This window comes from Pecten maximus, chromosome 5 (genome assembly GCF_902652985.1).
Source record: "Pecten maximus chromosome 5, xPecMax1.1, whole genome shotgun sequence".
In the NCBI taxonomy this organism is placed as follows: Eukaryota; Metazoa; Mollusca; class Bivalvia; order Pectinida; family Pectinidae; genus Pecten; species Pecten maximus.
In genome coordinates, this window is record NC_047019.1 from 1,229,848 (window position 1) to 1,257,283 (window position 27,436).

The 27,436-nt window shown below is 41.0% G+C and overlaps 1 protein-coding gene across 1 annotated transcript in view; it reads left to right on the forward strand.

The window, feature by feature from the left end:
- LOC117326792 (dynein heavy chain 1, axonemal-like) overlaps nt 1-15,961 on the forward strand; it is a 112,175-nt gene extending 96,214 nt beyond the window's left edge. Inside the window, 2 exon segments of the mRNA XM_033883517.1 lie at nt 6,150-6,384; nt 14,410-15,961. Of these exon segments, the coding sequence (XP_033739408.1) occupies nt 6,150-6,384; nt 14,410-14,531 (357 nt within the window). The 3' untranslated portion in view covers nt 14,532-15,961.
- Nucleotides 15,962-27,436: the final 11,475 nt, after the last annotated feature.

The following is a 27,436-nucleotide window of genomic DNA, read 5'->3' on the forward strand; positions in this document are numbered from 1 at the left end:
ATCCTGTAATAAGTCCAGGGGGGGGGGGGGGCAACTAGGATACCATACTTATCCCGTAATAAGTCCAGGGGGGCAACTAGGGTACCATACTTATCCTGTAATAAGTCCAGGGGGGGGGGGGGGGGGGGCAACCAGATACCATACTTATCCGTAATAAGTCCAGGGGGGCAACTAGGGTACCATACTTATCCGGTAAAATAAGTCCAGGGGGGGGGGGGGGGGAGGCAACTAGGATACCATACTTATCCGTAATAAGTCCAGGGGGGGGGGGGGCAACTATGAATACCATACTTATCCCGTAATAAAGTCCGGGGGGGGGGGGGGTGCAACTAGGATACCATACTTATCCCGTAATAGTCCGGGGGGGGGGGGGGGGGGGGGGGGGGAACTAGGATACCATACTTATCCCGTAATAAGTCCAGGGGGGGGGGGGGCAACTAGGATACCATACTTATCCCGTAATAAGTCCAGGGGGGCAACTAGGGTACCATACTTATCCTGTAATAAGTCCGGGGGGGGGGGGGGGGGGGGGGCAAACTAGGATACCATACTTATCCTGTAATAAGTCCTTGGAAAAGTACAAAATTCCACAGAGAAATGAAATAATTGAAATTTTCATACTAGTATATTTCAATGTAAATATTTCTGCTGGTTACAACTATTGGGAATGTTTTGTGGTAAGTGACCTGTTAGGAAACAGGTAGTGTGGTTTGTTAGCCTGAGGCAGTCAGACACATCAAGATGGCCGCCAATGACTCGCCTGCTGACAGTATTATGTTCGGTTGGCAGATTAATGAGAATTATTATTGAGGATAGGAAAAATCTAACAAAATTTGCCACACATACACAAAAATGGTGTTATCTATAATTATATCGGTGGTGTTTTGGTCCCTGAGGGACATTTTAGGTATTTTACTTCATAACTGATCCATAAATTACAAAATTTAATGTTACATTATAGAATTAATTAGCTGATGCATTAAATGAGTTGTATATCTCTTTTGAATTAATTTAATTACAAAAATTATCTTGTTTAATTTCCCCAAGAAATGTAAATTATTAATCAATCTTCAAATCCATTGATGATAATTCTGTCATTAGACGGTAATAACAAGAATGCTGTTGGATTTACATTTTAATTTCAAATTCCTAAATCAATAGATGTTAATTAGGTCACTGAATTACAATGTTAATTATTCGCTGTGTTAATTTCTAATATTCACATATTTGTATAAATAAATTATACACAGTGAGACTAAATTGATATATTCAAAATTTCATCTTTTAATCTTTCATTTGAAAAAAATAAATGTTGGAAAATCAAACATTAAAATGAATTCAAATAGAATTTATATTGATATAAATGGAACAGAAGAGTATTACAAAAAAAGAAATGAAAAAAAGACAAGAAGATTTTTTGGTACGGAAATAAAACCCCAGCATGGAAACAGATATGGTAGTTTTGATTTGAAATCTTCTCCAGAACTGTTTATATCCTGATTTTAGTTTCATCTTGTTTTATTCGAACATATGAAAACTCTTGTTTACTTTAGTTATGGTTTTTTTTTTACCAAGTGCAAAATTAAAATTTTATGTTTTCAATTTTTTAGATTGATCCTTTAAAATGTCTATAATTTGTATAATGGTCAACTACCATGGAACTTCATCTTAAAAATTAAAACTGAAACTAAGAACTAAAAAAAAAGTGCACCAACCCTCTCCCCAAGCAGAGCTGAATCATCAGGTTTAGAAAGGAAAAATTCCCTTTCTGAACTGCAACAGCATTTGATTGGGCTGACGAAATGTTCTAGGTGAAGAAGCAATGATTTGAGGGTTGGTAGATTCATATATGAAGTAATCGGTTTAAAACAAATAATCAATTTAGCGTGCGTCAAGCTGTTACTGCCATCTATTGTTAGTGATAGAAAATCTATATCTGTCCTTCTAAAGGATTCTTATTTCAAGATCCTCACATGATGAAAAGTCAAATAATACACAGATTTAGTAAACATTGATGTTTACTTATTGATGTTTACTAAACCTCTGTAGTATTTGACTTTTCATCATCCAAGGATCTTGAAATAAGAAAAATTGCGAAATCAATGCAGTGGAAAAATTCTATAATCCGATCAGAAGTGTGAAGTTGAGATGTACAATATATGGTACAGAAAATGTTTGTATATCAAAAAGTGGAGATGTACAAATTATGGTACAGAAAATGTTTGTATATCAAAACAATATATGGTACAGAAAATGTTTGTATATCAAAAATAGCATATTGCAGCTAATATCTGTACAAACTCCCATAAATAATACTTGGTCAGTTAAGGACACTTACATCATTTGCTGTGGATAGCATGTGATGGTCCTCCTGTGTATTGTTCAGTGAGGTAGCCACCAGCTACTACAAGGTGATCCCACCTAAAAATAACCCTGGCTGTTCACCGGGAGAAAAATCCAGTAAATCAAGCCAAATGATAGCAGAATTTTAGTCTCAGAAATGTTTGTTAGACACAGAAAAATAATCTTTGAACTTTCGAAAATATCTAAAAAATACTGATTTATGAAAATATACTAGAGTAACCTTGATTAAATCTTTCTACCAGTATCATTACCAGCTGTAGTTAAATTTAAATTTATTGTATATATACACTACAGCTAGTTGTGCCTGGGTGTGGCATGTCTTTCAATACGTCAGCAATAATCTTACGAGATATCGACACCAGTTGTTTATGGATTCCAGTGACCTATTTAATTAAATTTATTTCAATCAACAGACCTGAAGGTTAGAGAATTGATAACATATCAATGAAATAAAACGTAAAAGTAAATTAACACAAACATGTAATAGGAGAAAATAAAGTTTATATAGTGCATGCACGTGTAAAATAGAATTGATGTCCTAAATATATATCATCTAGACAATCATGTTATGAACAGTAAAAAGCCTAATTCTAAAAATAAATCTTCAAGTTCGACTTAAATCTTTCAGTCGAGACGTTAAAAAAAGTTGCCAGAAACATGACAAGGTAGTTTAAATTAATTAATATGGTGTAACAGTATAGGTTGTCTTTTAAGTTAGTTGAGTAACAAGCTGTTGTCATTTCTAATTTGTGAACAATGGCTTCTTTCCTTACTGATGTGATACGATATGTGTTGAATTCAAACACAAACATGTTAAACATTATTTATCTGTGGTGACCGTTGATTGAAGAGATGTGATTTTATGTTGAGCGTCCGTGCTAGGTCAAGTAAGTTCAACAACGTGCACTTGTTTGCAGATCTGTGAAATCAGAATGTTTTTTAGAAGTTCTGCACTTATGTTTGAAATGTGTGTTGATTTTTTTTCAGCAGATCAGTGTGAAATTTTACTTATTATCTGTTACCATATCTATCCTAAGATAAACCCCCTTCCTTATTGTATTATCTGTTACCATATCTATCCTAAGATAAGCCCCTCCCTTCCTTATTGTATTATCTGTTACCATATCTATCCTAAGATAAGCCCCTCCCTTCCTTATTGTATTATCTGTTACCATATCTATCCTAAGATAAACCCCCTTCCTTATTGTATTATCTGTTACCATATCTATCCTAAGATAAGCCCCTCCCTTCCTTATTGTATTATCTGTTACCATATCTATCCAAAGATAAGCCCCTCCCTTCCTTATTGTAGAATAATTGTATTAAGTTTGGAGAGGGCTTATTTGTAAAATACTGGCCTCCAGCTCACTAGTTAAGATCTTGGCCGGGGGGCACATCTAGGGGGCAGAGGCTTTATGCCTATAGTTTCATATCAGGATTTCACATAATATCAGAATACTTGATAAATGACCAAATCATAACACATGATAATTAAGGGGCTGTTGGAGTGTTATCTTGAAGACTCGGCCAGACAATAGATTTGATGAGAGGCCATCAGCCTCAGAAACAAAGGATGACGGTTGTCCAGGGTTTACTGGAATATACATGAGGGGTCAGAGGAAGGAAGATAAGGGGCTAAAGGATTAAAATTGATAGGAGTCGAGAGACACAAACCAAGATAAGAGGCGGGAAAGTATGTATGATAAACGGATCAGGGTAAAGTGGTGTAAGGGGCTAGGGATTATATTAGAGAATGAAACTTACACATACAGGAAAAATGTGGAGAGAAGGATAGGAATTAGGACCGTAAAGTAGAATTAAATGAGAGCAAATAATACGATATATATATATAGATCAAGTTACATTTTAAATTAATATTAATTTCCATGTTTAATTACATTTTAATTATAATGATAAAGAGAAGTTGTTTTGGTTGTTACGAAGGATATGATGTAATATTTCAGAGATTGTGATGAAGTTTATCATGTCTTCAGAATATTATATCAATATATTTGGTCAGAAATTTCTACATATCAATGGCAATCCATCACATGTAAACAGCTGCGCCTGTATGTATAATAGATCCAAACTGGAGCTCACAAATCCTCCGTAATAATACTATTGATGTAAATTCTCACTGAAAAGGCCTAGATAGGCATGTCACATCTGTTGTGTATTATTAGCCCGATGATTGTCCAGTTTTGTCGTCAGTAAATTGTCGTCATCCGTCGAAATCAATCTCACCTGTGACCACACTATCACAGCCCGGTCCTTTGTGGCGATATCAATATCTGTTATATAGATTCTTAGACTAAAGGAGAAACTTGTTTACTGAAAATAGAGAGAAAAAAACTGTTCTTGTAAATATTTTCTGAATGCAGTTGTTGTTATTCTGTAAAATTTGAATTATTACAATATACTGAGTATGTATTTATGTTTTATAGAACTAGGTGTGTGAAGTAAGGGGAACCTAATAAAAAGAATAAATAAATATATATAATCATGAATCAAATAATACTCACATTTTCATTTTAACTTTTATTGTTCATGAGTGCTTGCTTGTTTATTTTTGTGAATAAGAATGGACATACTATACAAGGAAAGTGGTCTGTTTAAGCACTGTTTCTTTTTTAAATGTTTGCCTAAATTGATTTTTGCTTCAAGTGTGTGATGTCGGAACAACAATGGAATATCTAGCTATTGTTCTGATGTATCTTTAAGGTATATGTTTCTATATTTGGGAGATATTGCAGAATGTGATCTCTATATGTCTCTCATTGATAAATGGTTCACCTATTGACCCTGAACGTCAGCTGGTCGTCTATTTCAGTCATCTGTTTCATTAACTGACTACAGCCATTGAACTGACCATCATCTATTGTACTGACCATTGTACTGACCAACATCTATTGTACTGACCATCATCCATTGTAAAACTTTGTTATTCTGTCAATATTTGTTATTTTGTCAATATTTATTATTTTGTCAATATTATCCAGTATAGGGGATTACAACTTTATTGAAGTAGCCATGTCATCAGATTGTCGGTTCTTATCATGGATCTTTGTAACTGCTTGGAATTTACTTATTTTAATTTAGATGAAAAGTCAATTACGTTTAGAAGGTATTAAAATTTCTTTTAGATATTCCCAAGATGTTGGTGTAAATTCTTCGTCCCTAGATCTACAGGTCTTCATGCAATGAAACATGTTTGACTTTGGAGTAAATCTCTTTTAATTAAATTTTTAGTGGCAAAAGTAAATAAATTAAGATAGTTTATAAGCAGTACATTTATGAAATTCATAATTTTGTTGATTCAGAAGTAGAAATATAGTGCCAATATGGAAAGAAAGCAAAAAAAAAAAAAAAGAATTTATATGTGTGTATAGAAAATCCCAGCAAATCCTTTTGAATTATTGCCAGTCGAGGAAAGCTCTATGAAGTGTATAATGTGTAATCGATAATATATATCATACAGTATGTGTTTTTGATTTTGTGTTTATAAGTCTAGGCCAATAAAATGAAAAAAGAAATAAAATGACTGACAAATTACAGACCTAGGGGTTTTGATATATTGAGAATAAACCTGGGTTACCTCCCCCTGATTAGAAATCTAAGGCTAAACACACAAATTGTCAATAATAAAAAAAAAAATTGTGACTGTTTTTGTTTCAGGCTTTACAAGAAACTTGGATCGGGGGTAAATTTATGGATTTAAATTAGTTTTTTTTAAATTGTAACTGGAATTACAAGGAAATATTTGACATTGACTTTCCTTATTTTAGGTGATGCGAGAGACTGTTGATGAACTGAAGGGAAGTCCTGAGGATGGTTGTTACATTCGAGGACTTTACCTAGAGGGCGCCCGATGGGATAATACCCTCCACCAGCTTGGCGAGTCTCGACCCAAAGAACTCTTTACAGAGGTTCCCATTATCTGGCTCAAACCTATCACCGAACGCAAAGCAAAAGAAAGTGGTTTTTACGATTGCCCAGTCTACAAAACTCTGACCAGGGCTGGTACGTGATCTGTTTATCTGTTACATCCCTCAACATCCCTCCACATCACATCACGTCCCACATACCTCATTATGTCCCACATACCCCATGACATCCCATCACGTCCCATCATACACCACCACGTCCCATCATACCCCATCATGTCCCATCATACCCAACCATGTCCCATCATACCCCACCATGTCCCATCATACCCCACCACGTCCCATCATACCCCACCACGTCCCATCATACCACCACCACGTCCCATCATACACCACCACGTCCCATCATACACCACCACGTCCCATCATACCCACCACGTCCCATCATACACCACCACGTCCCATCATACACCACCACGTCCCATCATACACCATCACGTCCCATCATACACCACCACGTCCCATCATACACCACCACGTCCCATCATACCCCACCACGTCACATCATACACCGTCACGTCCCATTACCCCCTCCCATCATACACACCATCCCACATACCCACAAGTCAATCATACCCCACCACGTCCCATCATACCCCACCACGTCCCATCATACCCCACCACGTCCCATCATACCCCACCACGTCCCATCATACCCCACCACGTCCCATCATACACCACCACGTCCCATCATACCCCACCACGTCCCATCATACTCCATCATACCCACCACGTCCCATCATACACCGTCACGTCCCAACCACGTCCCATCATACCCCACCACGTCCCATCATACACCACCACGTCCCACCACGTCACATCATACCCCATCACGTCCCATCATACCCCACCACGTCCCATAATACCCCACCACGTCCCATCATACCCCACCACGTCCCATCATACCCCACCACGTCCCATCATACTCCATCATACACCACCACGTCACATCATACCCCACCACGTCCCATCATACCCCACCACGTCCCATCATACTCCATCATACCCCATCATGACCCCATCATACCCCACCATGTCCCATCATACCCCACCACGTCCCCATCATACACCACCACGTCCCATCATACCCCACCACGTCCCATCATACCCCACCACGTCACATCATACCCCACCACGTCCCATAATACCCCACCACGTCCCATCATACACCACCACGTCCCATCATACACCACCACGTCCCATCATACACCACCACGTCACATCATACCCCACCACGTCACATCATACCCCACCACGTCCCATCATACCCCACCACGTCCCATCATACCCCACCACGTCCCATCATACACCACCACGTCCCATCATACCCCACGATGTCCCATCATACTCCATCATACCCCATCATACTCCATCATACCCCATCATACCCCATCACGTCCCAACACGTCACATCATACCCCACCATGTCCCACCGTACTCCATCATACCCCATCATACCCCACCACGTCCCATCATACACCACCACGTCCCATCATACCCCACCACGTCCCATCATACACCACCACGTCCCATCATACACCACCACGTCCATCATACACCACCACGTCCCATCATACACCACCACGTCACATCATACCCCACCACGTCACATCATACCCCACAACGTCCCATCATACACCACCACATCCCATCATACCCAACCATGTCCCATCATACACCACCACGTCCCATCATACACCACCACGTCCCATCATACACCACCACGTCCCATCATACACCACCACGTCCCATCATACCCCATCACGTCCCCATCATACCCCATCACGTCCCATCATACCCCACCACGTCCCATCATACACCACCACGTCCCCATCATACCCATCACGTCCCATCATACCCCACCACGTCCCATCATACCCCACCACGTCACATCATACCCCATCATACACCACCACGTCCCATCATACCCCACCACGTCACATCATACCCCACCACATCCCATCATACCCCACCACGTCCCATCATACCCAACCATGTCCCATCATACCCCATCATGTCCCATCATACACCACCACGTCCCATCATACCCCATCACGTCCCATCATACACCACCACGTCCCATCATACACCACCACGTCCCATCATACTCCATCACGTCCCATCATACCCCATCACGTCCCATCATACCCCACCATGTCCCATCATACTCCATCACGTCACATCATACCCCACCACGTCCCATCATACCCCACCACGTCCCATCATACCCCACCACGTCCCATCATACCCCACCACGTCCCATCATACCCCACCACGTCCCATCATACCCCACCATGTCCCACCACGTCACATCATACCCCCAATCCCCGTCCCCATCACGTCACTATACCCCACCACGTCCACATCAACCACACAACTCCATCATACCCATCACGTCACATCATACCCCCAATCACAGTCCCATCATACTCCATCATACCCCATCACGTTCCATCATACCCCACCACGTCCCATCATACCCCATCATACCCCATCACGTCACATCATCCCCTCATGTCTCATACCCCATTCACATTATACCACCACGACACATCAGAACCCCAACGTCACATCATACACCTTACCACAAGCCTAATCATACCCACCATCCACATTCGGATCACCCCCCACGTCAGTCATCCCAACGGTCCTAAAGGCCCACCACGTCCATATTTTCCCACGTCCCATATACCCACATGTATCTACTCCAATCCCCATCCAACGTCCCATCATAACCCACACCCCTCAAACAGTTTGTTTATCAACATGACAGTATCTTAATACCGTATATCAACACGACTCCCCTCTTTAACGATTCCCCCTTCGTCCATATACACACCGTCTCTAGAAATTAATTTATACTCCTGATTCCCACATATCCCGGCATACTGGCCAACACGTCATATACAAAGTCACATATTCATATCCCAACATACAAGCAAGTCCCATCATAAGCCTACCACCATCCTCATAAACAATAACACACGTTGGTTGTACGAACGTCCCATCATACCCCACGCATATACACATGACCCTACTCCATCCACCATTATTAAACCGACGTTCATCATACCCCACCATATATACCCACACGGATATCATACCCAACCACGTCCCAAAATTACTCAAATGTTCCATCTACCCCCCCCACCAGGTCCCATTTATACTCATCATCCCACCATGTCCATCATAAGCAATGGTCCATCAATACCCACACGTCCATATCATACAACCATTGTCCCATCAACCCCACGTCACATCATACCCCACCATGTCCCATCATACCCCATCATGTCCCATCATACCCCACCACGTCCCATCATACCCCACCATGTCCCATCATACTCCATCATACCCCATCACGTCCCATCACGTCACATACCCCACCACGTCACATCACGTCACATCATACTCCATCATACCCCATCACGTCACATCATACCCCATCACGTCCCATCATACACCATCACGTCACATCATACCCCATCACGCACGTCCCATCATACCCCACCACGTCCCCATCATACCCCACCATGTCCCACCACGTCACATCATACCCCACCACGTCACATCATACCCCACCACGTCACATCATACACCACCACGTCACATCATACCCCACCACGTCCCATCATACACCACCACGTCCCACCACGTCACATCATACCCCACCACGTCCCATCATACACCACCACGTCCCATCATACACCACCACGTCCCATCATACCCCACCACGTCCCATCATACCCACCACGTCCCATCATACACCACCACGTCCCATCATACACCACCACGTCCCATCATACACCACCACGTCCCATCATACCCCACCACGTCCCATCATACCCCACCACGTCCCATCATACACCACCACGTCCCATCATACACCCACCACGTCCCATCATACACCACCACGTCCCATCATACCCCACCACGTCCCATCATACACCACCACGTCCCATCATACCCAACCACGTCCCATCATACACCACCACGTCCCATCATACCCAACCACGTCCCATCATACACCACCACGTCCCACCACGTCACATCATACCCCACCACATCCCATCATACCCCACCACGTCACATCATACCCCACCACGTCACATCATACCCCACCACGTCACATCATACCCCACCACGTCCCATCATACCCCACCACGTCCCACCACGTCCCATCATACCCCACCACATCCCATCATACACCATCACGTTACATCATACCCCACCACGTCCCATCATACACCACCACGTCCCACCACGTCACATCATACCCCACCACATCCCATCATACCCCACCACGTCACATCATACCCCACCACGTCACATCATACCCCACCACGTCCCATCATACCCCACCACGTCCCATCATACCCACCACGTCCCATAATACCCCACCACGTCCCATCATACCCCACCACGTCACATCATACCCCACCACGTCACATCATACCCCACCACGTCCCATCATACACCACCACATCCCATCATACCCCACCACGTCACATCATACCCCACCACGTCCCATCATACCCCACCACGTCCCATCATACCCAACCACGTCCCATCATACACCACCACGTCCATCATACACCATCACGTCCCATCATACCCCACCCACGTCCCCATCATACCCCACCACGTCACATCATACCCCACCACGTCCCATCATACCCCACCACGTCCCATCATACACCACCACGTCACATCATACACCACCACGTCACATCATACCCCACCACGTCACATCATACCCCACCACGTCCCATCATACACCATCACGTCCCATCATACACCACCACGTCCCATCATACACCACCACGTCACATAATACCCCACCACGTCCCATCATACCCCACCATGTCCCATCATACTCCATCATACCCCATCACGTCCCATCACGTCACATACCCCACCACGTCACATCACGTCACATCATACTCCATCATACCCCATCACGTCACATCATACCCCATCACGTCCCATCATACACCATCACGTCACATCATACCCCATCACGCACGTCCCATCATACCCCACCACGTCCCATCATACCCCACCATGTCCCATCATACTCCATCATACCCCATCACGTCCCATCACGTCACATACCCCACCACGTCACATCACGTCACATCATACTCCATCATACCCCATCACGTCACATCATACCCCATCACGTCCCATCATACACCATCACGTCACATCATACCCCACCATGTCCCATCATACTCCATCATACCCCATCACGTCCCATCACGTCACATACCCCACCACGTCACATCACGTCACATCATACTCCATCATACCCCATCACGTCACATCATACCCCATCACGTCCCATCATACCCAACCATGTCCCATCATACCCCATCATGTCCCATCATGTCCCATCACATCATGTTGTGTCACTTCACATTATGAATTAATGACATTTCTTGAGAACAAATTTGGATCATATACTTACACAAGCCATAGTATCATAACATCACATTCGGATCACATTCTAGTGGTCATTGGTCAAGGCTAAAGGGTCATAGGTCATATTTGACCATTTCTGAATGGGACACATTTGTTCTTGTCCAATTCCGCATCAATGTCCCATACCTTAAAAACCCCTAAACGGTTTTGGTTTATTCTAACATGACAGTATCTTAATACCTTTATATCACAGACTCATTTTAATGATTTCACTTGTTGTGTACATATATGAGATGTGATGCTGTAGAAATAAATTTTAGCTGCTGATTTCCAATATCAGGCTGTAGGCTTGGGACACACTGTATACATATGTATATTAATTAATTTCTAACAACATTAAAAGAAATTGTCCTAAATGAAGGCCTACAAACCATCCTGATAGAACAAAGAACGGTTTGGTTGGTTTGACTTTGGATGTAATACCCACGGGGCAAGTGACCTTGACCCTACACCTACCCTTATTAAATGGGGTTGAGTCGGACAATGATTGACAGAACAGGATATCTTACCCAGATCTTCACGATCAATATTTTGACTGTTTAAATTGTTTTCTGATTGGCTAGACCCCCCCGGGGGACGGACAGGTACAATTTGTATATCTGATGTATCAGGCGAGCAGTAATGGCTGGGTAATGGTTTCATGGTAGGATTACAACACGCTCCAGTGAATCTGTACTATTGTCTGTGAAACTTGAATGATGGGTAGATAAATTGAGCAATATACTGTGTCAACACGGTAATATTTGTGGGGGAGTAGATAGGACAATGTATATAGATATTTAACACAGGGCAAATTGAAATATTGTCAAATAAAAGTCCTTATCAAGGGTTTCATTTTAGTGAAGAAGTTCACGGCCAATGCAACTTTATCAAATTTCCTTTTAATTTAATGCTTCAGTTCAATGACTCCCAGAGTCAGACATGCATGACAGGCGTACCAAGATATACCTGTAGATCTTGTTTTGTCTCTGGACATGTGTTCATGTCTCCACATTAGATTGCTTGTGAACTATAGATATGAACTCCCTTGAAAGATTTAGGACATATCTATACCAATGTGATGTAAAACCAAGCTCTACTTGATTAATTTTGATAGTCGGGCCAAAAGGCCAAAGGTCACACTGACCACTCACAATTCTACAGATAATCACAGACACAGCCCGTATGTAAAATTAACTCTTTCATTTAAGATAAAAAAAAAGATAAATGAGAGAAGAAATATTGAAAATCAAATCTAGCAATTGTAATGAAGATAATGTCAGATTTAAATCTCTCCTGTATTTAGAGACTCACCATTTAAATCTCTCCTGTATTTAGAGACTCACCATTTAAATCTCCTATATTTAGAGACTCACCATTTAAATCTCTCCTATATTTAAAGACACACCATTTAAATCTCTCCTGTATTTAGAGACTCACCATTTAAATCTCCTATATTTAGAGACTCACCATTTAAATCTCCTATATTTAGAGACTCACCATTTAAATCTCTCCTGTATTTTGAGACTCACCATTGAAACCTCTCCTATATTTAGAGACTCACCATTTAAATCTCTCCTATATTTGGAGACTCACCATTGAAACCTCTCCTATATTCAGAGACTCACCATTTAAATCTCTCCTATATTTAGAGACTCACCATTTAAACCTCTCCTATATTCAGAGACTCACCATTTAAATCTCTCCTGTATTTTGAGACTCACCATTTAAACCTCTCCTATATTTAGAGACTCACCATTTAAATCTCTCCTGTATTTTGAGACTCACCATTTAAACCTCTCCTATATTTAGAGACTCACCATTTAAATCTCTCCTATATTTAGAGACTCACCATTTAAATCTCTCCTGTATTTAGAGACTCACCATTTAAATCTCTCCTATATTCAGAGACCCACCATTTAAACCTCTGCTATATTTAGAGACTCACCATTTAAACCTCTCCTATATTCAGAGACCCACCATTTAAATCTCGCCTATATTCAGAGACTCACCATTTAAAACCTCTCCTATATTTAGAGACTCACCATTTAAATCTCTCCTATATTTAGAGACTCACCGTTTAAATCTCCTGTATTTAGAGACTCACCATTTAAACCTCTCCTGTATTTTGAGACTCACCATTTAAACCTCTCCTATATTTAGAGACTCACCATTTAAATCTCTCATATATTCAGAGACTCACCATTTAAACCTCCTATATTTAGAGACTCACCATTTAAATCTCTCCTGTATTTAGAGACTCACCATTTAAATCGCCTATATTTAGAGACTCACCATTTAAATCTCTCCTGTATTTAGAGACTCACCATTTAAATCTCTGCTGTATTTAGAGACTCACCATTTAAATCTCCTATATTTAGAGACTCACCATTTAAATCTCTCCTGTATTTTGAGACTCACCATTTAAATCTCTCCTATATTTAGAGACTCACCATTTAAATCTCTCCTATATTCAGAGACTCACCATTTAAACCTCTCCTATATTTAGAGACTCACCATTTAAACCTCTCCTTTATTTAGAGACTCACCATTTAAATCTCTCCTATATTTGGAGACTCACCATTTAAACCTCTCCTATATTTAGAGACTCACCATTTCAATCTTTATTTATTTTCAGGTACTTTGTCCACTACAGGCCATTCCACTAACTTTGTGTTTTCGGTCGAGATGCCAACAGACAAATCACAGAACCACTGGATCAAGCGGGGTGTGGCCATGTTGTGTGCACTCAACTACTGATTATCTCCCTTGGATTATCTCCCCTTGAAAAGGGAAAATACTGTGAAAATTGATTTAAAAATTGTGATATTTATTTATTTCTACATACAAGAAGATGAAAATGAAAAACTGTGAATAAAATCTACAAATACAAGCAATGATATTCCACTGACTTCTGCAAAGCAGAAAAATAACAATTCCAACAGGATGTGTTTGGTGTATATATATATATGTACTTTAATTTCATTCCTTGTGTTAAAAGAACTGTGATATATAATATAGTGATGTGATTTACATGTATATATACATATGTTCAGTCTTAAAGCAGACTCGAATGCCAAATATTATTTTGCTAATTTTATTAATTTCTACCCAAATGTATTTTGATGCACATCACTCCTTTATCTAAACTATATAGACAATGCCTACCAGTGTTATGTGATATTTATGGTCTAAATGAGTTTAATTTTACTCCAAAATAAAACAGTATTAGTTTGAGTGACACCAGTTATCATTTACTTTCCAGAGTAAACAATTATTTTTGTATTGGGTTTTTTTGTGTAGGAGATAAGAAGTGTAAAACTTTATCAATACATTAACAAATTGCAGAATTAGAGTATACAAACGTGCTATTGATTATAAACATCCGTACAGTTTTGAGAGGTTTTGTAGGGACTTCTAAGAACCATCTGCCACCCCGGCCTGTGAAATCTTACCTGATCATTGATTTAGAATGTACATAATCCCATGTTACTTTGGGTCACAGCTTTTCCACCTAAATCAATATAGATAATAAGAAAATTTATAAATGATGCAAAAGGGAATTTCTTGTCATCAGAATCATCAATATTTTCTAGTTTGCATCAGAAATCACAGCGTGGAATAAATATGATGAAATAGGCAGTATTGTACATGTATATTTATATCTATATTATCATAACTCTTCAGAAAACCAAACAAACTGAACTTTTCAGAAAAAAAAAAAACAAGAAACTTTTGACTTTCAGAAAACCAAAAAAAGCTTCACTTTTCAGAAAACCAAACAAAAACTTATCTCTTCAGAAAACCAAACAAAAACAACTCTTCAGAAAAAAAAAAAAAAAAAATGTTTCACTCTTCAAAAAACCAAAACCGATCTTTATTTCATTCTTTACATTCCAATATGTCTCCAATATATTTTTAAAACATCATCATTTATGTTTCATCCTTCTTTTGTTTAAAAACTTTAATGTATATTATAAATTTTGGGATTTCGAGCTGTTCCGTTTGTTCTGATATTCGATACATTCCATCCAATACCCTCACACTTTACTGATAGCAATGATGAAGTCACAGGAAAATATTTTGTTGAAATTAAAGTCCTTCCAAATAAAATTAGAGGTGCAAATCCGTCCACATTTTTATTTTTAATGAAATGTTTCAAGTAGATCTACATAGTATTTATTATTGTTTTTATTTAACAATCATGAAAGATGTTAATTTCAGTTTATTTACAATCATATACCAAGCTATGAAAAAATCTGGTATATGTTATAAATTGTTCAATTGTTGATTTGTTTTGAAAAAAAAAAAAACTAAATTAAAAAAAAACATAAAACTTATAATATGTGTTTGTTATACTGGAGCTGACTGGAGTGTGTGTTTCTACCTTTAAAACTAAAGAGTTCCCCTATCACACACCTACTCTGTTTTGGATACTATAGTTAAAGACATGAAAAACTGACTATAATCACTCGGCTGTAAGAATGTCCCAAGTGGTGACATGAATGGGGCTAACTGAGAGCCTGTTATATAGTATACTGAACTGAAACATACTAACAGATATTGGCATCTCTACCTTGGCCTGGTAAGATGTTGTTCTTTACATTGAGGGAGGGTGATGTACCAGGGAGGGTGATGTACCAGGGAGGGTGATGTACCAGTGATGTACCAGGGAGGGTGATGTACCAGGGAGGGTGATGTACCAGGGAATGTGATGTACCAGGGAGGGTGATGTACCGGGGAGAGTGTTGTACCAGGGAGGGTGATGTACCGGGGAGGGTGATGTACCAGTGATGTACCAGGGAATGTGATGTACCAGGGAGGGTGATGTACCGGGGAGAGTGTTGTACCAGGGAGGGTGATGTACCGGGGAGGGTGATGTACCAGGGAGGGTGATGTACCGGGGAGTGTGATGTACCAGGGAGGGGTGATGTACCGGGGAGGGTGATGTACCAGGGAGAGTGATGTACCGGGGAGGGTGATGTACCAGGGAGTGTGATGTACCAGGGAGGGTGATGTACCAGGGAGGGTGATGCACCAGGGAGTGTGATGTACCAGGGAGGGTGATGTACCAGGGAGTGTGATGTACCAGGGAGTGTGATGTACCAGTGATGTACCAGGGAGAGTGATGTACCGGGGAGGGGGATGTACCAGGGAGGGTGATGTGCCAGGGAGTGTGATGTACCAGGGAGGGTGATGTACCGGGCAGTGTGATGTACCAGGGAGAGTGATGTACCGAGGAGTGTGATGTACCAGGGAGTGTGATGTACCAGGGAGTGTGATGTACCAGGGAGGGTGATGTACCAGGGAGTGTGATGTACCAGGGAGTGTGATGTACCAGGGAGTGTGATGTACCAGGGAGTGTGATGTACCAGGGAGGGTGATGTACCAGGGAGTGTGATGTACCAGGGAGTGTGATGTACCAGTGATGTACCGGGGAGGGGGATGTACCAGGGAGGGTGATGTACCAGGGAGGGTGATGTGCCAGGGAGGGTGATGTACCAGGGAGGGTGATGTACCGGGCAGTGTGATGTACCAGGGAGAGTGATGTACCGAGGAGTGTGATGTACCAGGGAGTGTGATGTACCAGGGAGAGTGATGTACCGGGGAGGGTGATGTACCAGGGAGGGTGATGTACTGGGGAGAGTGATGTACCAGGGAGTGTGATGTACCGAGGAGTGTGATGTACCAGGCAGTGTGATGTACCAGGGAGGGTGATGTACCAGGGAGTGTGATGTACCAGGGAGTGTGATGTACCAGGGAGTGTGATGTACCAGGGAGGGTGATGTACCAGGGAGTGTGATGTACCAGGGAGTGTGATGTACCAGTGATGTACCAGGGAGAGTGATGTACCGGGGAGGGGGATGTACCAGGGAGGGTGATGTACCAGGGAGGGTGATGTGCCAGGGAGGGTGATGTACCAGGGAGGGTGATGTACCGGGCAGTGTGATGTACCAGGGAGAGTGATGTACCGAGGAGTGTGATGTACCAGGGAGTGTGATGTACCAGGGAGAGTGATGTACCGGGGAGGGTGATGTACCAGGGAGGGTGATGTACTGGGGAGAGTGATGTACCAGGGAGTGTGATGTACCAGGGAGGGTGATGTACCAGGGAGGGTGATGTGCCAGGGAGGGTGATGTACCAGGGAGGGTGATGTACCGGGCAGTGTGATGTACCAGGGAGAGTGATGTACCGAGGAGTGTGATGTACCAGGGAGTGTGATGTACCAGGGAGAGTGATGTACCGGGGAGGGTGATGTACCAGGGAGGGTGATGTACTGGGGAGAGTGATGTACCAGGGAGTGTGATGTACCGAGGAGTGTGATGTACCAGGCAGTGTGATGTACCAGGGAGGGTGATGTACCAGGGAGTGTGATGTACCAGGGAGTGTGATGTACCAGGGAGTGTGATGTACCAGGGAGGGTGATGTACCAGGGAGTGTGATGTACCAGGGAGTGTGATGTACCAGTGATGTACCAGGGAGAGTGATGTACCGGGGAGGGGGATGTACCAGGGAGGGTGATGTACCAGGGAGGGTGATGTGCCAGGGAGGGTGATGTACCAGGGAGGGTGATGTACCGGGGAGTGTGATGTACCAGGGAGAGTGATGTACCGAGGAGTGTGATGTACCAGGGAGTGTGATGTACCAGGGAGAGTGATGTACCGGGGAGGGTGATGTACCAGGGAGGGTGATGTACTGGGGAGAGTGATGTACCAGGGAGTGTGATGTACCAGGGAGGGTGATGTACCAGGGAGTGTGATGTACCAGGGAGGGTGATGTACCAGGGAGGGTGATGTACCAGGGAGTGTGATGTACCAGGGAGGGTGATGTACCAGGGAGTGTGATGTACCAGGGAGAGTGATGTACCGGGGAGGGGGATGTACCGGGGAGGGTGATGTACCAGGGAGGGTGATGTACCGGGCAGTGTGATGTACCAGGGAGAGTGATGTACCGAGGAGTGTGATGTACCAGGGAGGGTGATGTACCGAGGAGTGTGATGTACCAGGGAGGGTGATGTACCGGGGAGGGTGATGTACCAGGGAGGGTGATGTACCAGGGAGGGTGATGTACCGAGGAGTGTGATGTACCAGGGAGGGTGATGTACCAGGGAGGGTGATGTACCAGGGAGGGTGATGTACCAGGGAGGGTGATGTACCAGGGAGAGTGATGTACCGGGGAGACTGATGTACCGGGGAGGGTGATGTACCAGGGAGAGTGATGTACCAGGGAGGGTGATGTACCAGGGAGAATGATGTACCAGGGAGTGTGATGTACCAGGGAGGGTGATGTACCGGAGAGTGTGATGTACCAGGGAGGGTGATGTACCAGTGATGTACCAGGGAGGGTGATGTACCAGTGATGTACCGGGGAGTGTGATGTACCAGGAAGAGTGATGTACCGGGGAGTGTGATGTACCAGGGAGAGTGATGTACCGGGGAGTGTGATGTACCAGGGAGTGTGATGTACCAGGGAGTGTGATGTACCAGGGAGTGTGATGTACTAGGGAGGGTGATGTACCAGGGAGTGTGATGTACCAGGGAGTTTGATGTACCGGGGAGAGTGATGTACCAGGGAGGTGATGTACCAGGGAGTGTGATGTACCGGGGAGAGTGATGTACCAGGGAGAGTGATGTACCAGGGAGGGTGATGTACCAGTGATGTACCAGGGAGAATGATGTACCGGGGAGGGTGATGTACCAGTGATGTACCAGGGAGAATGATGTACCGGGGAGGGTGATGTACCAGTGATGTACCAGGGAGAATGATGTACCAGGGAGGGTGATGTACCGGGGAGAGTGATGTATCAGTGATGTACCAGGGAGGGTGATGTACCGGGGAGGGTGATGTACCAGTGATGTACCGGGGAGGGTGATGTACCAGGGAGAGTGATGTACCAGGGAGTGTGATGTACCAGTGATGTACCAGGGAGGGTGATGTACCAGGGAGAGTGATGTACCAGGGAGAGTGATGTACCAGGGAGTGTGATGTACCAGGGAGGGTGATGTACCAGGGAGGGTGATGTACCAGTGATGTACCGGGGAGGGTGATGTACCGGGCAGTGTGATGTACCAGGGAGGGTGATGTACCAGTGATGTACCGGGGAGGGTGATGTACCAGGGAGAGTGATGTACCAGGGAGAGTGATGTACCGGGGAGAGTGATGTACCGGGGAGTGTGATGTACCAGGGAGAGTGATGTACCGGGGAGGGTGATGTACCAGGGAGGGTGATGTACCAGGGAGGGTGATGTACCAGTGATGTACCAGGGAGGGTGACGTACCGGGGAGTGTGATGTACCAGGGAGTGTGATGTACCGGGGAGGGTGATGTACCAGGGAGGGTGATGTACCAGGGAGAGTGATGTACCGGGGAGGGTGATGTACCAGTGATGTACCAGGGAGAGTGATGTACCGTTTTAAAGACTTTGATAAGTGACTTGCTGACAGGGCCCATAACGTTCCTCACAGGGACGGACGCTCAACTGAGACAAAAATGGCGGTAGTAGACTGGCCATCAGACAAGTTTTTTTGTTGCCAATTGCTTATCTTAATTCTAATATAGAGTTATCTCCCCCTAGTTTAAAACCCGAAATAAGACATATGCTAGAGAGGAAAATCATAAAGATCTATTTTATTTATTATTTCATATTTAAAAGGAATAAAATCTACCATTGGGGAAGTGACAGTTATTTAGAAGGAAGAGAATGGATCCCAATCTTAGTCACTTCATACCATTTATACAAAAAGACCTTACAATTTTACTCTGTATTTTAGTGCCACAAGAGGAGGGATGCTTTAATACTACTCCCGGTGCTAACACTCTTCATCTGATGTTGAACTCCCAATTTTTTAACCTGAGTTCTAATCGACGACGTAATCCTTCATGGAAATAGCAATTAATGTCATTAACCAGAGGATGTTTCAGTAGAAATTAAGTTAAAATATCTTAAATCGTGTGTGAAGTTGTCTTAATGAAGAAGAGAAAGGGGTTGGAATAAAGACACATATTTTCGTTCATACCGCCCGGAGGTGATGACGATTGGTACAATGGAGAACGACCCTTTCGAACGCCATATATACGTAACTCAGTCAAATGATTGATTAAAACAGTGGGAAAATGTATATGATTTACAATACGTACGTTGAGTGTGTCTTACTTACGGGGAATGAGATGCGCAACACACACACACACACACGCACGCACGCACGCACGCCTATAACCATTTTAAAGTTTATGTATTTAAAAAAAATTAAACTGTCGATAGCCTGAAGATACATTTGAATGCATTTCATCATTGCAGGTTTTACATTCGAAAATATTGTATTCCGTTTAAAATATGCAATAGGCGATATCGATTTCACCCTGAGCCTTGTGTGTTGTTATTTTTTGAAATCCGAGAATAAAACATGTGATATAGAGGGAATAATTAATTGGTACTGTAATTAAAATGCGTATAATAGTAGTCTGAAATAATCCGTGGCACCATGACAGATGAGGCCGTCTTTTAGCATCATTAGTCAACTTAACGTATTAAAATATGATTCATCTGATCATGCATCAAAGCGTTTGGGAAATATCATTCATCTAACGTAACGCCAACTAAACGACAAACGTTTAAACGTTCGGGAAATATTCATTTAACGTAACGCCAACCAAACGACAAACATTTAAAAGTTCGGGAAATATCAACATGCTAGCGCGCTTCATTAAATTTGCCTTTGTCCAGTTGGCATTCATCAGCCCATAACTTCCAACTGAAAGCAGTTCAATGCTTAAACCAATACCATTCACTTAACGTACATGCCATCAAGATATCGACGTTAGAGGCAATGTATTCAGCCAACGCCAAATAAACGACCGTTTTCTATCTTGGGTATCACATAAATGTAAATAGTTTCACTTTACTGACTTTGGCAATGTCAATAACAATTGTTTATTCCCATAAACAGTACAGTGTAGAAAATAGTTAGATCACAGGGGGCTGTTTCTGGTAAGTATTTATATACCAGTCCCTAATCCTATCATATCAACGTTGATATAGTAAAAGTAGGGGCTAATCTTTTTTTCTATAAATATAGATTTTGAAGTTGGCTCCATATCTTTGCTTAAAACAAGGATTTGATTTTCAACTATACTCATCCCCATCAAATTGAAAGTCGACGAGAACTTGATGTCATCAGAGACGTCTCTGACTCCAAGGAGGTTCTGTAAATATTTCTAGCTAGCGACCAAAGGCGTACACTATGTTTATGTCAGGCTCGTTTGCGGTAAAGGAATAAGGGAAATATAATTTTTAACTCTATTTGGCAGAAATCTGGATATTAAAAATTTTTGATTACAATATACCGCGCTGTCCAGATTAATTTCTCTCGTGTTTTGAGAACTGGTAGACCTTCTATAAAACTCTACACAATTCAATATACTAAACAAGTAACTGCAAAACAAAAAAACAAACAAACAAACAAACAAATAAATAAACAAAAAACAAACAAGCAAATCAATGATTGAGACCTTGGAAGGTATCATTATTGGTGTTATTGACAGTCTTCTCGTCAAGGTTCCAGGCGATGATGGTGCGTGGGAAGAAAGAGTTCTTATATTTTTCCGTTTTCGCATATTGAACCTTAAATCTCCTGTTCTGGTTGGAGGACGTTCTGACGTCACCCTTGATCGGTCTGGTAAAACGAAATCACAGTGATGCTGCATTCTATGAAAAAATAAATAATGTTTAGATGTATATACTGCTAATTCTGAACGTCAAACAATAAATAATGTTTAGATATATATACTGGTAATTCTGAACGTCAAACAATAAATAATGTTTAGATATATATACTGGTAATTCTGAACGTCAAACAATAAATAATGTTTAGATGTATATACTGGTAATTCTGAACGTCAAACAATAAATAATGTTTAGATGTATATACGGGTAATTCTGAACGTCAAACATGATTCAATTCAATAAAAGAAATCGACGTCACCAATCTGCTACTGAAACGTCAACTTCAAACCAAGGTTCGTCCAATCGAAACGTCAACTTCAAACCAAGGTTCGTCCAATCGAAACGTCAACTCCAAACCAAGGTTCGTTGACAATACAAGGGATTGGTTAAGAAACATTATACCACTGTGGACATCCGTATGATTTTTTGTTGTCCATTCTATAACAACATGAAAAATGGTATTTTATAAAATTACGTCGGTATCAACCATTACATCTTGAAACGCTATTGCATGGAAGTGTCGATCTAACATTAGAAGAAATCAAAACTATTTTAAAAAGTTCTCAAATATTTATCTGTGCAAACGATATATTTTAAATATGGTTTTGAAGAGCAGGTGAGATTATCATACAAACTATCCTCTTATTACGTGTCCTTCTCTACAACCTATGACCTCAGAGATACTAGGACATGTCATAATAATAAAACAACTTCTCAAGCCCCTGTGTATTACCCCACAGATCCCAGGACATGTCATAATAATAAAACAACTTCTCGTGCCCCTGTGTATTACCCCACAGATACTCGGACAGGTCATAATAATAAAACAACTTCTCAAGTCCCTGTGTATTACCCCACAGATCCCAGGACATGTAATAATAATAAAACAACTTCTCATGTCCCTGTGTATTACCCCACAGATACTCGGACATGTCATAATAATAAAACAACTTCTCATGTCCCTGTGTATTACCCCACAGATACTCGGACAGGTCATAATAATAAAACAACTTCTCATGTCCCTGTGTATTACCCCCACAGGTACTAGGACATGTCATAATAATAAAACAACTTATCATGCCCCTGTGTATTACCCCACAGATACTAGGACATGGCATAATAATAAACAACTTCTCAGGTCCCTGTGTATTACCCAACAGATACTTGGACATGTCATAAGAATAAAACAACTTCTCAAGCCCCTGTGTATTACCCCACAGATACTCGACAGGTCATATTAATCAATAAACTTCTCATAGCCCTGTGTATTACCCCACAGATACTCGGACATGTCATAATAATAAAACAACTTCTCATGTCCCTGTGTATTACCCCACAGATACTAGGACATGTCAAAATAATTTAGAAAACTTCTCAGGTCCCTGTGTCACACAGATACTAGGACATATCATAATAATTTATAAACGTCTCATGTCCCTGTGTTTTACCCAACAGATACTTGGACATGTCATAATAATTCTAAAAAACTTATCATGTCCCTGTGTCTCACAGATACTGTGACAGGTCATAATAATAAAACAACTTCACAGGTCCCTGTGTATTATCCCACAGATACTAGGACATGTCAAAATAATAAAACAACTTCTCGTGTCCCTGTGTCAAACAGATACTAGGACAGGTCATAATAATTCAAAAACTTTCCACATCCCTGTGTCTCACAGATACTATGACAGGTCATAATAATAAAACAACTTCACAGGTCCCTGTGTCTCACAGATACTCGGACATGTCATAATAATTTTAAAACTTCCCATGTCCCCGTGTATAACCCCACAGATACTAGAACAGGTCATAATAATTTTAAAACTATTCCTGTCCCTGTGTCTCACAGATACTATGACAGGTCATAATAATAAAACAACTTCTCATGTCCCTGTGTATTACCCCAAAGATACTAGGACATGTCATAATAATAAAACAACTTCTCAGGTCCCTGTGTCTCACAGATACTCGGACATGTCATAATAATTTAAAAACTTCCCATGTCCCCGTGTATTACCCCACAGATACTCGGACATGTCATAATAATAAAACAACTTCTCATGTCCCTGTGTATCACCCCACAGATACTAGGACAGGTCATAATAATTTTAAAACTTTTCAGGTCCATGTGTCTCACAGATACTAGGACATGCCATACTAATTCATAAACATCTCATGCCCCTGTGTATTACCCCACAGATACTAGGACAGGTCATAATAATTTTAAAACTTCTCATGCCCCTGTGTTTTATCATTCAGAGGTGATTATGAACTTATCATTGAAATAAGGCTGTTTTTTCCAGGAAAGTTTGTACATGTACTATGTTAAAATTAATATACATGTCAGCAGACGTTACCGAGTACGGTATGTTTGACAATGGAACAGGACATAGTCGACAAAAGTTGTAAACACACACAACAACATAAACAAACAAAACAATAAAAATATGTCGGTCAGGGTAAGTCATTAAAAATATCGGCTGGTAATTTTTGTTTGTTTTACTGTTGTCGGCGTCTTTCCCGACTTCCACCGTTTAAAAGCAAATAAAAAATCCTAAAGATGATTGTTTATAAATCTTAACAATGGTAGTTAATAAATGACAGTTTATAAAGTGCTAAAATATAGTTCATAAATCATAGAAATTGTAATTTACAAGGTTCAAAACTTTTTTGTGAGGAAAATAATTTTAGGTGAATGAATGTTTTCTGTGAGAAACATCTGCGAATTAAAACATATACCATTTCAATCGATGTCGTGTTCAAATTCGGTAGAAAATTTGACTTGAACCCAAAAATGGATAAATTCAAAATATGGCTCTTTACTTCTAGGTACTCCGTGTAGGGGATACGTCCTTGTCCCAATCATCTGTGGTCCGAAAATGTGTTTGATAAAGATTTTTGATCAAAAACCTTAAATGTAAAAAAAAAAAAAAAAAAAACCCGTAAAGGAATTTTGGTTAAATATCGAGATGATAAAAGATCTAAAACCGGTTTGAATTCTGTAATTTAATTTTATTTAATTTACACTGATTCTAAACGTTAACAGTTTAATTTAGTATCATGTATACATTATCTTGCTATTTCCGTATTCTTATAGCAATCAAATTACAATATTAACTATGATAGTACTAATAAAGTTTAAATTGAATTGAAAATTATCTGTCAAACCAGAAGAAAATTGGAGGAACTCGATACAATATGGTTTTGGTAAGAACATGATTGAGAATTGATCTTTCTATAATTACATTAAAATTAATATCGACGATATAGCTGAATGCACTAGCGGTCCTTTGAGTTGATACACCTGAGGCCGAAACACTTTAATTGAATTTTGTTTACTTGTTCTATCTACTGATGTCTGTAGTAATGAACTTATCCTTCAGTTCTTACCGCCCAGTGTGATTCCAACAACGCCGTTCTAGTATGCAGACGGACATGCCGGTAGCCACCGTCCCGCGGTTATACTTTACATTCTTCCAACAATATTTTCATTTCCGTAAAAGGATTAGAATTATTTTGATAAGCGGTATGCTAATATTTGTCCAGTTCTGACAGAAATCGTATGAAATTTTGTCGGTATACTAAATAATAATATGTAACGATATCGTAATATTTGATCGGGCGATTACTGAACAAGGCCTGGTCTATGAGAAAAAGAAGTTTGTTTGAAATATATATTTGGCAATTACAGACTGCAGTTGAGGTGAACGCCGTTATTTATTAACCTGATATGTGCACAATATTAACCGATGCTACAATATGGTTCGTTTATCATGGTTTAGCTTAACCTGAAGTCCACACTTGTTATATATTCTTACCCCACGTGTCGCATTTGAATGCTAATGGTAAAATAATAGAATTCCATATATACTGATATGTATAAACAGTACATATCCACAGCATGAGTTAGTATTTTAATGGTAGTCATTGATGCATTTAAAAAACAGGTAGTTCGGTTAATCCTGGAGATCATGCACATATTTATCAACTTATTTGAATCCAGACACGACATACCTAAATATTTCACAATATATTGTATGGAATGATATTGCGAAATTATACACACTTCTGTCCGATATCTAGATCATGCCTCATGAATGTAATGGATCTGTGTTACACGGACACAGATAGTCAATGTGTTCTCTATCCTCCATATAAATAAAGGTAAATAACATGAATTAGCTTATGAAATAAATAAATAAATAAATAAATAAATAAATTAAATAAATACAATGTAAATAAATAGATATGTTAAAGGTAATGAATGGCAGAACGGTCGAAATGATGGATAGATTAATAAATATGTGAAAAAAAACGTAAACAAATAGAACAATTAACAAATAAATAAAAACACATGCAATCGATTTTTATGAACAAAAACAATTATCATTCGTAATTCAAAATATGTAATTACATTAATTATGTAGTTAAATAATTCCAGAGGTGCAAACATGTCCAACAATGTTGGTTTGATCCCTGATGTAACATTCCGGGTGTCTGTGCACAGAGGAGGGAACCGTCAAAATACTGAAAAAAAAAAAAAAAAAAATAAGAAAAAGATTGAATGCAAGGTTACTTTGCAGGCTACGCCCAGAGTTTTTAATTTCTGAACTGAAAACATTCTTGGCGTATACAGCAAATTAATAATCAAAATTACTTAACTAAATCGTTACTATTCCATTTAAAGAAATACTGGCTCAAAATGGTCAGCGGTGCTTTAAGGATTTGTTGTATAGACGCAGCATGGAATTTAAGGAAGTGGGATACAAGATGGTCGCTAAAAGCAATATAAGCTTTCGGGTACATGGAAAGCCCCTCCCCCTTCCCCTTGCCTCTAACGTTAAGCCCCCTCCTCCTAACGTAAAGCCCCCCTCCCCCTGACGTAAAGCCCACCTCCCCCTAACGTAAAGCCCCCCTCCCCCTAACGTAAAGCCTCCCC